At 45.0% G+C, this 12,519-nt stretch overlaps 2 protein-coding genes across 6 annotated transcripts in view; one reads left to right on the forward strand and one right to left on the reverse strand.

Annotated features, from left to right (window-relative positions):
• APEX2 (apurinic/apyrimidinic endodeoxyribonuclease 2) lies at nt 1-10,255 on the forward strand. 3 transcript variants are annotated; one of them, XM_030304884.1, is made up of 6 exons: nt 1-295; nt 1,292-1,375; nt 3,391-3,571; nt 4,109-4,255; nt 5,005-5,074; nt 7,789-10,255. In XM_030304884.1, the coding sequence occupies exons 1-6, from the start codon at nt 139-141 to the stop codon at nt 8,692-8,694; spliced, it is 1,545 nt and encodes a 514-aa protein (XP_030160744.1). In that variant the 5' UTR covers nt 1-138; the 3' UTR covers nt 8,695-10,255. The 3 variants fall into 3 exon arrangements, with proteins under 3 accessions (XP_030160744.1, XP_030160747.1, XP_030160746.1); XM_030304887.1 differs by lacking the exons at nt 1,292-1,375; nt 3,391-3,571 and having other exon boundaries at nt 78-295; XM_030304886.1 differs by lacking the exons at nt 1-295; nt 3,391-3,571.
• ALAS2 (5'-aminolevulinate synthase 2) overlaps nt 10,134-12,519 on the reverse strand; it is a 27,553-nt gene continuing 25,167 nt past the window's right edge. For all 3 annotated transcript variants that reach the window (XM_030304883.1, XM_030304882.1, XM_030304881.1), the window contains one exon: nt 10,134-10,423. In XM_030304883.1, coding sequence (XP_030160743.1) covers nt 10,260-10,423 — 164 coding nt within the window. In that variant the 3' untranslated portion in view covers nt 10,134-10,259. The remainder of the gene's footprint in view (nt 10,424-12,519) is intronic.

The raw sequence follows: 12,519 nt of genomic DNA on the forward strand, positions 1-12,519 counted from the left end.
CCTTCAACGACGCTGTTGTGGCGCGCAGGAGAACGCAGGCGCCATTACGCGCGGAAGGCAGAACTTGGCCAAGTTGAGGGTGTCCCGCCGACCTGTGGCCCCTAGGTTGGGCGCGGACTGTGAGGCGTTGCAGTCAAGATGTTGCGCGTGGTGAGCTGGAACGTCAATGGGATCCGGAGCCCCCTGCAAGGGATGCTATACGAGGAGCCCAGCAACTATGCCGCCATGGTCGTGGGGCGCATTTTGGACAAGCTGGACGCCGACATCGTGTGTTTTCAGGAGACGAAAGTGACCAGTGAGCGCTCAGAAGTCCAGGACCCATACCATACTTTACCTTTTCTACTAACTTTTGCCCCCTACTTATTATCATTTTACTTTCCTATTTCTCTATCCGTAGAGTCCTCTTAGACACGGTTCAGAATCCTGATCCCCTCCCCCTTAAACTCCTATCTCTCACGCCAGCTTTATGTCTTAATTCCCACTTCATCTCCTGTCCTCCGCAGAACCTTAATTCCCTCACCCTTGTAACCTTCATCCTCGCTCAGATCCCCTAATTTCCACTCATTATCCTGTCCCAGATCAGTACTCCAAATTTCCAATTTCCACACCCTGTCCAGCTCCAACTCTCAAATTAGATCTCCCAACTCCCCTTCCTTGCTCCCAGCTCAGATCCTTTAATTTCCACCCCACCTTTGCCCTCAGTTCAGATTATGTAATTCCTTCCTTTTTACCTCTCCATCTCAGATCCTCAGTTCTCCCCTCACATCCCCTATTTCTCTACCCCCATCTCTCCTTCCCAGGCTCAGAACCTTATATCATTTCTATCACATGTCCCACCCCAAGATTAGATCCCCTAAGTTACCTCTCACACACCCTAGCTCAACAACCCCATTCCTTCCCTCTCCCATGCACCCCCTCTAAGACCCTCTAACTACATTTCCCTCCATCCCCAATTCAGATCCTCTAATTGCCTCCCTCTCATACCTAGCTCAGATTCCCAGTTCCGTCTCCCATATTCCCATTCCCTACCTCCAGCTCCCTCCATTAACCTAATCATTAGCTTCCTCTCACCTAATTCCCTTCCTCACATTCCATAGCCTCCCCCTCCTTATATCAATTTCTTCTCTAGTCCCTACCTTTCTAGCTTCTCTAATCATAGATATTTCCTCCCAACTCTGGCTCTGATATGTACAAGGAATTAGCCTACAACTGTTAATTACAGACCTTTGTGTATCTGGGGCTTTACTTTAGGGGTTTTTTCTTTTGTTTGTTTATTTGTTTATTTTTGCAGGGGATGTGCTGACAGAGCCCCTGGCTATCACTGAGGGCTATAACTCCTATTTCAGCTTCAGCCGCAGCCGCAGTGGCTATTCTGGTAAATGGGGCTTTCTGGGGACTTAAAATGAGTGATGGAGGCAGTTCCGGGGGAGTTTTCCAATATTTGATGAGAAGGTCGTAAGAAACTCGGGCTTTTTCTTAAGTTTTTTTTTTTTTGAAATTACAAAGCTACTTTTAATACTTTGGGGTGAGCCCCACAGGAATAAAAATACTGGGAAGGTGTAACCCCCTCACCCCCAGGGTGATCCAGGGGAAAAAGAGGCTACCTGAGGGGAAGGAAGTACAAAAGGGACATGCTGCAAACTCAGGGCAAAGGGAATGCCGTCTGTGCTGGAACCTGTGAGAAAAGGCAAACTTTGGTGGGACTGGCTCCAGGCACACAGGGAAGGGCAAGAGGATTGGACACAAAGATACATGGATTCCTCCTTCTTCTCCTTAGCCTTTTGCTGCTTCTGCTGAATGATCTCGGAGTCCCTCTGCATGCGGGTAGCAGCAGAAGCCTGTCATTCTCATTCTTTGGACTTTCCCTTAACCTATTCACTCTGCTTTTTCATATTCTGGCTGGTGAGCTAGCTGGTTACCATGGGTCATGGTGAGGGCAGTGGCTCTGGCCTGTGTCTTTTGCATCCCCTAATTCTGTTCAATGTTGAAGGTCCCCAGGCTTTTAATCCGCAGAGCTAAAGTCACATAAGATTATGTGAAGGATAGTTTTTATGTATAAAATTATTCTATTGGACTTTGGAAGCAATCATGTGGTAGTAAATTGTATGAGCTCTAGAGCCAGACTGCCTGGGTTTGAATCCTGTTTCACTTCCTAGCTGTGTACCCTCTGGCAAGTTACTCAACCTCTACATGCTTCATGTTTCCAGCTGAAAAATGGGAGATAATGCTTACCTCCTAGGGCTAGTATAGGCATACTTTGTTTTGTATGTATATATAGTATGCATGTATATTATATGTATATATGTATGTATATATTATATGTATATATAATACTAATATATAAACTTCTATGTAAATAAATATATAACATGAATTTACATATCTATATATAAATATACATATATATATAAAACACTTTGTGTTTTGCATGTATTGTGTTATTTATTTATTTTAATGTTTACGTATTTTGAGAGAGAGTGTATGCGATCAGGGGAGAGGCAGAGAGAGAGTGAGAGAGAGAATCACAGTAGGCTCCATGCTGACAGCACAGAGCCCAACATGGGAGGGCCTCGATCCCAGAAACCGTGAGGTCATGACCAGAGCCAAAATCAAGAGTCAGACACTTAACCAACTGAGCCACCCAGGTGCCCCAGATACTGCATTTTTTGTAAGTTGAAGGTTTTATGGCAATCCTGTGTTACAAGTCCCTTGGCACCATTTTTCCAGCAACACTTGCTCACCTCATGTCTCTTTGTCAGTTTTTGGTAATTCCTACAATATTTCAAACATTTTTATTACATTTGTTATGGTAATCTGTGATCACTGCTTGCAAGTTGGTAAAAGCTCAGGTTAACAGGTTAGCACTTTTTAGCAATAAAGTATTTTTTATTTAAGGCATATACATTGATTTTTTTAGACAAAATGTTATACATTTAATAGACTACAGCATAGTAACAACGTAACTTTTATCTGCACTGGGAAACCATAAATTTCATTTGACTTGCTTTATTACAATATTTGCTTTATTGTGGTCTGGAACTAAACTCACAATCTATTGGGGTATGCCTATACAAGGATTAAACAAATTAGCCCATGTGATAATAATAATAATAGCTAACACTTTTTGGGTATTTACCATGTGTCCATGTAAAACACTTAGAATATTAACTGTTATTAATTCTGTGGCTTTTTTAGATGAAGGAACTCAGACTCCATTGTTTGAGTAGAGTTGCCTTGGGCTCTTGGAGCCATCCATGGCCCTTGAGTTGGGAGGGTTGTCATTACAGCAACACTTGATGAAGATGTCTAAGGTGACCTTTGTGGGGACAACAAGCTGTGCAATAGGCTGTTGGCTTCTAGGTCTGCTCAGAGTACCCTGTCTGTCTCCAGGTGTAGCCACCTTCTGTAAGAACAGCGCTACCCCTGTGGCTGCTGAAGAAGGCCTCAGTGGCCTACTTGCCACTCAGAAGGGGGACGTGGGTTGCTATGGAAACATGGATGAATTCACCCAGGAGGAGCTTCGGGCTCTGGATAGTGAGGGCCGGGCCCTTCTCACACAGCACAAAATCCGGTAATAGTTCACATCCCCCTGTCACTGAGCACTGCTGCTTCTACTCTGAGTATGGTGATTCTGAGGCTTGCCTTAAAAAACATGTACTCATCATGGAAAACTTCCCAAATTTACCATTATTGGACTCTAGTTCTATCTGGGCTATTCACTGTGTGACGTTGGGCCAATCATGTTCCCTTCTGAGCTTTGAGTTCCCCATCTCTACAGTGGGGAACTGCAGGAGGTCCAGCTCTCTCATTACCCAGGCACCTCAAAAGCAACTTGGCAACTCATCACTCCCAGGTTGCTCTCTTTCTGGGTGTCTTGTTGTGAATGGCAGCACCATCATGTGGTTTACCTGGGGGTCATTCTAGATGCCCCTCTCTTTTGCCTTATCTGTAGTCAGTCCCTATGTCCTGTGCATGCCAGCTCATTCATGTCTTTCTGTTGCCTTCTTCACATCCATCCCACAGACAGCCATTAAGTGGAATCCACATGGTATGGGGAGGGAAAGCTTGGAAATGACCTTTTTGGTTGGGGGGGGTCTCTTCTCCCCAGCACATGGGAAGGGAAAGAGAAGATCTTGACCCTAATCAACGTGTACTGCCCCCACGCGGACCCTGGGAAACCTGAGCGGCTGGCATTTAAGATGCGCTTCTATAGCTTGCTGAAGATCCGAGCAGAAGCCCTCCTGGCAGCTGGCAGGTATTGTAAACCTGGGAAGTACTTGAGCTTGTTCTAGGTACACAGCCTATTTAGGTGTCAAGCTTTATTGGAAGGAATATGGGGTCTTTGTCTTTTGAGGTCCTTTAAAGCCTAGATGGAGACACCAGCATGCCTACCTGAATGGGCCCTGCTCTGTATGAGCTGTAAGGACCAGAAAAAGTGATACAAATATGGGTTTTATTCTCAGATACCTCTGAGCACCTATTGTGGTTCCTTTTACTCACTATGAGCCCCAAGTCTAGTTCTGGTTTTATTTTCTCGTTTGTTAAGTGAATGTATGAATTCCTACCTCACAGAATAGTTTTAAGGATGGAATGAGACAAAGAAAAAGTGCCTGGAAGCAAATGAAAAGTCTTGTCCCAGGGAAGGACAGGAAAGTGAGGGTGGCTTAGAGTAATCAAGGGTTGCTTCCTAAAAGAAGTAGTACCTGAGCTCAACTTTGAAGGACCAGAAAGATGCCTTAGGTAGAGATCAGTAAGACAATTGTGTCAAATAGGGAATGATGTCATCTTCGGAGATCAGAATTGGGCTGGTCAGACATAAAACGTGGTAATCTTGTGGTAAGATTGGAGAGGTAGGCTGCTATGCATTGCTGTGGGTTCCCACCTTGGCCTCAAGGTGGGAAGTGGCCAATCTGAGCTCTTGGGCCCAGGGGAAAGTACATGGGCCAGAACTATTGCTTCTCTTTCTTGAATGTCTAGTTGATAATCTCATATCCTGTTTTTCAGCCATGTGATCATTCTGGGTGACCTGAATACAGCCCACCGCCCCATTGACCACTGGGATGCAGTCAACCTGGTAAGGCTCTTCTAGGCCCCTGCCTCATTTCTTTTTTCTTTTCTTTTTTTTCTGATTGGGTTTCTGTTTAGCCAACCAACCAATGCTGGATTTTGGGGCCAAGGATAGCTTCCTTCATGGAAAAGCAGAGCTTAGTTTGAAATACTATTCTCAAAGCACTGAGGATTATTCATTCAGAAGACATTACTGATCTTGCCCTTGGCTTGGTCCTGAGCCATGTGTGGGGGACTCAGTTACCAGTCAGTACTGGCTCTTGGACCCTCAGAGGGCTCAGCATGGTGATGGGCTATGGACATATGAACAGCCAATTACAGAAAGGTGTCTTCAGGCTGAAGCAGAGATGGCAGGCCAGGAGTCTAGGCGTGCATGGAGAAATGGGATTCCTGAGCCAACATAGACATTAGGGAGGCACCTGGAAATGGTTGGATTTTAAAAGATAAGTAGAACAGAGCTTTGGGGTGGAGAAAGCAAAGCATTCTAGCATGAGCAAAGGCTGCAAGGTGAGAATTTGCCTGGTGTGCATGGTGAACTGCAAGTCCCATTCTTGTTAGGCAGTGACATGGAAAGGGAGGTGAGTGGCCAGAGATGGGGCTGGAGAGTCCTTTGGGGGCCAGATTTCAAGGTCCTTGAAATCTACATTGCCTTGATCATTTCCCTAATAGTCCCTGGTTTCTTGCTCATGAGCCTTCAATACCTCCCTGTTACTTGTGCAATGCAGAGAAAACATCTAGGCCTGGCATTGAAGACTTTTTCTGGTCTGTGCCCAGTCTCCACTTCCATCCTCAGTACTCCTACACACTCCATCCACTGCAGACAGATCGTCTCCTCTCAGTCCATTGCAAAAGTTATTCTCATTTTGGCCTTTCTCACTGACCATTCTGTCTTTTTTTCTTGTATGAATGTCTCATCTCTGAGTGCCTCTAGGCCGATGGTTCTCACCCCGATAGCACATTAGAATGAGGAACTTTTACAAGAGTATCAATATCTTGGTGCCACCCAGACCAATTAAATCAGAATCTTTTGGGCGTGGGGCCAGAGCAGCAGTATGTTTTAAAAGGTCCTAGGCTGATTTTATTGTACAGTCAAGCTTGACTAGAATCTATAAGCCAGTTCCCAATTTGCCTTATAAAGGGGAGTGATCAGTAATTTATGCTGGCATAGTCCAACTCAGTATTGGGCATGGCTCAAAGAAGGGGCTGTAGGAAGATTCCTTGATTAGTTTGCAGAAGAGCCACATAAACATAGATGTGGCTTCTAGCTGGGAAAATGAACAGAAATGAGATAATGAAAGAATGGTGGTGGTTGTGTGTGGTGGGGAAGAGAGTGTACATTACAAAGCCTTCGGTCCCTTCCTACCTTATTCCTCATCAGGCATTTACTCAGTCTGTTCTTTCTGCTTCCTGAGATAGTTTGTATAACTTTATACCTTTTCTTCTTAGTTCAGAACTATTGTAGATCTCAAAAGTGCACCTCTTCTTCCTTCTGGGTAAAGAGAATTAATAGTACCAGGTCATATGACAAGCACAAACTTTCCAAAATAGCAGAATATGTTGACTTCCTAAAAGACTGGCTCTTTTAGTCTTTTTTTTTTTTTTAATAAGCTCCATGCCCAACATGGGGCTTGAACTCAAGACCCTGAGATCAAGAGTCGTACGTTCTACTGAATGAGCCAGCCAGGTGCCCCAGCTCTTCATCTCCCTAAATGGCACCATTATCCCCTTGGCTACTCCAACCAGAAGTCTGGGAGTTGTGTTAGTATTGTTCTTTTCTATCCCCCCCCATCCCACATTCAATTGATCAGTGAGTACTTGACTTTAGTTTCAAACCATCTCTTAATCATTTCTCTTTGTCTCCTCAGGCCCTACCCTAGTCTGAGTGATTATCCTCTCTTGCTTGCATGGACTATGATAGTTATCCTACTGGTCTGCTGGTCCCCAGTCTGGTCTCCCCTCAAGTCTTTTGGGTACACTGCTCCCTCTCTCCACAGGCCCATTACAGAGGCTGCCCTCTCAATTTATAACACCCTCTGCCTGGCTTGCTCTTGCTCAGCCTTCACTTCCCAGCTCTAGATCACTTTTCAGGATGAGTTCAGGTTTCTACTTTGTCCCTAGCATCATGCCTGGCAAATAATCTGTGTTCTTTGAACGTTTTTCATTGAATGAGTGGGTGGGCAGGGGGATTGGATGGATGGATGAGTTGGGGATCAGAGCCAAAGGAAATACTTAGGCATAGATTTGTGGAGCTCCTCAGCTGAGGAGTTGGTGGGGTAGTGGGAAGATGGTCTGTGAGGCCTCTGACACACACAAGATAAGACAAATTGTTCCAGAGGGTTTAAATGAAAAGGGTAACAGTCTTAACTCCTAATCCCAGTCCTACTTCCTAGAGGTAACCATTTTTAGCTTTCTGCTTTCCATCCTTTTGGGAGCAGTTTGAGAATTGCTTTGATTAAACAAACAAGCTTTCAGATTTGGCATTTATGGATCAATGCAAGGCAAATGTAACCTGATACAGAAGGAAAAACAAACATGGACTTTTAAATAAGTAAGGATGGAAATTGAATTCCAACTCTGCCAGTTCTGGACTGTGTGACCCTGAGTATTAGTCTTCTTTGGAACAATCAAGTTTTCTCATCTGAAAAATGAAGCAGTTGGTTTTAAGTCTCTTCCAGGTCTAGGCATCTAGTTTTGCCTGTCTTCCTCTTTCCCCTTTGCCAGGAATGCTTTGAAGAGGACCCAGGGCGCAAGTGGATGGACGGCTTGCTCAGTAGCCTGGGATGCCAGACTGGGTCTCATGTGGGGCCCTTCATTGATAGCTACCGCTGCTTCCAGCCAAAGCAGGAGGGGGCATTCACCTGCTGGTCAGCAGTCAGTGGTGCCCGGCATTTGAATTATGGCTCCCGGCTTGACTATGTGCTGGGGGACCGGACCCTGGTAATAGACACTTTCCAGGACTCCTTCCTACTGCCTGAGGTGATGGGTTCTGACCATTGCCCTGTGGGTGCAGTCTTGAGTGTGTCCTCTGTGCCAGCAAAAGAGTGCCCACCTCTGTGTACCCGCTTCCTCCCTGAGTTTGCAGGCACCCAGCTCAAGATCCGTCGCTTCCTAGTTCGTCTCAAAGATCCTGTGTTCAGGCATTCAGCACTGAAACTCAACAATAAAACCCAGGTACAGATGCACCAAAACAAAGCCCGTGTGCGCTCAACCAGGCCTCGGCCAAGTCAAGCTGGCTCCAGCAGAGGCCAAAAAAACCTGACAAGCTACTTCCAGCCATCTTCCAGCCATCCCCAAGCTTCTCCTAACTTGGAACTTCCTAGTGTGGGTGCCCTCGTGACCCCAAAGACGTCAGAAAAGGAGGTGATGGCCAAAGTGGTAGAGGGGCAGGCCAGTGCTTCAGAGGCCAAGGATGAGAAGGAGATACGGACCTCTTTTTGGAAGTCTGTACTAGGGGGGCCCTTGTCCATGCCCCTCTGTAGGGGCCACAGGGAGCCATGTGTGAGGCGAACTGTGAAGAAGCCAGGACCCAACCTGGGCCGCCACTTCTATATCTGTGCCAGGCCCCAGGGTCCTCCCACTGACCCTTCCTCCCGCTGCAACTTCTTTCTCTGGAGCAGGCCCAGCTGAATCAACCCAGGCCTAGGGATATCTATCATGGTTAACCCTGTACATACTCAGGCCAGCCCCCTCCTAGGCTACCTCTTCCTCCCCCAAGTCCTCCTCCTCTTCTTCCACTTTCCTCAAGGACCCTTCCCTTTCCTCTTTCTCTTCCTCTTCCTTCTTTAAGGCCTCTCTTACTCTTTCTTCTTCCTGCCTAGCTCCTCCTCATTGGTGAGCTACTTGTTTGTGCCCTATTGCTGTGACCGAATTCCCCAATGTGCTTCCCACCTTCTTGTCAGAAGTATATAGGAACCAATTGCCGCAGAAAGTTGGTTTTAAACCCCTTTATTCCTTGCTGACAAATATATCTGTGCCTAAATAAAGTCTGTTTTTATTTTAGCATACCATGTCATGTACACAATTTGGATATGCTCCATGAAGTTGAGTTAGAGACATTATCTCAACACTGGATTTCCCAGCGGCCTGTAGCCTGATGATACAACTCCTAGAGAGAGGGGAGGAAGGAAGAGTGGTATTCACTATAAAGGTGCTCTGTTGAGTTGTAGGGGTTCCTTGCACTGCTGATGTTGGATCAGCAAGGGAGGTGGGTGTGGTGTGTTAGAAAGCTCAGGTGGATTGTGTAGCCTTAAACTGGCACTTCCCAACTGGTGTGTTCCACAGCTGCCACAAATGTATTATAGGGTGGAAAGAAATGGCCTTAGAGTTTCCAAGCAGGGCACAAATGTCAGGAGAGATTGCCTCCTAAGCAAGTGGTGTCATTAGTTCACCCAGGAGTGCCATGCAAATGTTTTCTGTGTGCTATGGCCTGGAAAGATTGGGAGCATTGCCTTGAAAAAGTTGCTTGCTATAGCCAACTCTCTTTCCCACCTTGGAAAATAGAGCTGGTAAGTCCTGTTCTACAATAGAGCTGGTCTACAATAGACATAGACAATAGAGCTAGTCCTGTTCTACAATAGAGCTGGTAAGTCCTGTTTCCTTCCACTTTTCCATAGTGGAAAAGAAAGAGGACATCCATTCTATTTGTATCAAGTAACTAAAAAGTTGCTTGCTATAGCCAAGTCTCTTTCCCACCTTGGAAAATAGAGCTGGTAAGTCCTGTTCTACAATAGAGCTGGTCTACAATAGACATAGGACAATAGAGCTAGTTCTGTTCTACAATAGAGCTGGTAAGTCCTGTTTCCTTCCACTTTTCCATAGTGGAAAAGAAAGAGGACATCCATTCTATCTGCTGGATAATACCTCCAAAGTTTTGGGGAACTATTCCTCTCTTCCAGATAGTTCAGTTAGGGCTGATTCTATCTCCTGACTTCAGGGGCTACATGGGCCTATTGTGTCCAGGTCTACCATTAATGAGTCAGTCAGTCCCTGGATTTTCCTCATGGCGCTGCCACTCATCTGAAGGAGTCAGATATGCAGTTTTCTGTCTAATAAAGGGCTACAAATGCTGCAGTTTGTTATTTGTTTATTTTTAGACTGAAGTCAGCTAGAGGCACACAATAAAGCAGAGGATAGGAGGAGGCTCAGTCCGAAGTGAAGTGCAGATGGGGTGGAGCTTTCAGGCAGCTGGCTTCTCAGGCATAGGTGGTGACATACTGGGGCCCCATGTTTCCAAAGTAGGAGCGTTCCCACTCACTCATAAGCTCAAAGTGCACAGGCCTGTGACAGAAATTGCAGGCAGCCATAGACACATCCTGGAGAGGCAGCCCCACCTCAGTCCAGGCTACCAGCAGCTTCTCTAAAGGTGGTAGGGGGTGGGGAAGGAAAGAATTGGTTAGACTAGGTCTTAATCCCTGTGTCACAATACAGATGTGCCAAGATAATGATCCCCTCAAACCTCTCAGATATCTTGGAGCCAGAAGTAACCTCTTCTGTTTGCTCCATTGTGTGCTATGAATGTTACCATTTGTGTGGGTGCTGTTATATACAAAAGATTGGGAAGCATTTGACACAATTTAAAGCTGTACTGGCCTGGTCTGGACCACTCTGTAAGTACAGGACATGCTGTGGCCTAAGAAGTGAATCCATCTGCTTGGAAACTCAGCCTGATAAGTTAACACTGACAGTAATGATGCAGTGTCATCATTGTGACCTGGGAGCCTGGGGCAGAGGGAGTTCCTGGAGTGGGTGGGAGCCCAGAGGAGAGAACCTGACCCTGTTGTTGGAAGTGCCTCAAGTGTGTGCCAGGGCTCTATCCTTGGCTTTGTTTTTATGCTTACTCCCTGGGAGATCTTGTCTAGTCTCATGGCTTTTAAATACCATTTATATGCTAATTCTGAACATTTCAACTCAGCCCAGACCCTTCTGAATTCTAGATTTGTATATCCAATTTTCTTTCTGTATTTCCACCTGGGTGTCTGATAAGCATTTTTCACTTCACATGAACACAACTGAGCTAATTATCTCCCTACCTTCCATCAAGTCTAATTTCAACCTTACCCATCTCGCAGTTGATGGCAATTCCAGTTGCTCATTTGAAAAATTTTAGAGCCATCCTTTATTTTTCTCTTTTTCTCCTACCACACATCCAATTTATTAGCAAGTAACCACTGGCCAGCAAGTAACCACTGGCTTCACCTTCAATAATTAAAACACTTCTCATCACCTTTAATGCCATCATCAGGTCCTAGTCACTATCCTCTCTTACCTGGATTATTACAGTAGCCCCCAAATGGATCTCTCTGCTTCCACTCAGTCTCCCTTTCAGTCTATTCTCAACATAGAAGTTGGACCAGTTCTATTAAAATGTGAGTCAACTATGTCACTCTGCTCAAATCCTTCAAAGGACTGTCTATTTCAGAGTCAAAGCCAAAATCCTTCCACTGGACTACAATACCCTACACAGTCTGGCCTCACATTTCCCCTCACCCACTTTTCTGTCTGCCTCTTGCTTATACCACTTCATCTACACTCATCTCTTTATTGTTCCTCAAGTACAGAGGAAATACTCCTGTGATTGGGTCTTCCCTGCCTTATGTTGTTACATCTGCCTGGTTGACCTTTCTTTTGATATCTACCCAGCTAATTCCTTCACTTCCTTCATAGCTTTGTTCAAGTGTCACCTCAATGATCTCTACGCTTAACACTTTAATGCTACAACCCTCGAAACTAACTCCTCCCCAAAAGCACTTCTTATCCCCTTATCCTGCTTTTTTTTTCCCATAACACTTAAAAGTACCATGCTATAATGCATTACTTATTTTTTAAAGTTTTTTGACTATCTCCTTCCACTAGAATATAGTCTCCAGAAGGATAGTTATTTTACACCTTTTGTTTACTGCTATATCCCCAGCACCTAGAACAGTGTCTAGCAACAGTACATACTCCCATACTCAATAAATATTTGTTGAAAGAATGAATGAAAGGATGGCTGACTTAAGTCTAGAAGGTAAAAGTATGTAGCCGGAGGGAAGAGTGAAGGAGAGCATTCCTATTAAAAGGGAGCATAATTGGCAAAGCACCAGAGGTAAGAAAGTAGAGCAAAATGAGGGAACTATAAGTCACTCAGTGTAACTAGAGAAATAAAAGACATGTGGAAAAAAAGTGAGGACATAGAGATCACCAGGTTGAAGGCTTTGAAGGTCATGCCAAGGAGCTTCAACTGTTCTATATGCCAGTGGTCTCCAAATTTTGGAGTGTACATTCTATCAATACAAACATTTTAGCACATACCTTCAATCTATGTATATTTTTTATATACTGAAACTTGTATCGTCAGTCTATATGTTAAAGATCCATATCAGTAATGCCTAATTTCCTATTTTTAAGATATAAAAGGTAAACACAAGATTCTAATAGCCCTGCTCATCCTATGGATCATCTTGTATACCTCAC

The sequence above is a fragment of the Lynx canadensis genome, chromosome X, assembly GCF_007474595.2.
Source record: "Lynx canadensis isolate LIC74 chromosome X, mLynCan4.pri.v2, whole genome shotgun sequence".
In the NCBI taxonomy this organism is placed as follows: domain Eukaryota; kingdom Metazoa; phylum Chordata; class Mammalia; order Carnivora; family Felidae; genus Lynx; species Lynx canadensis.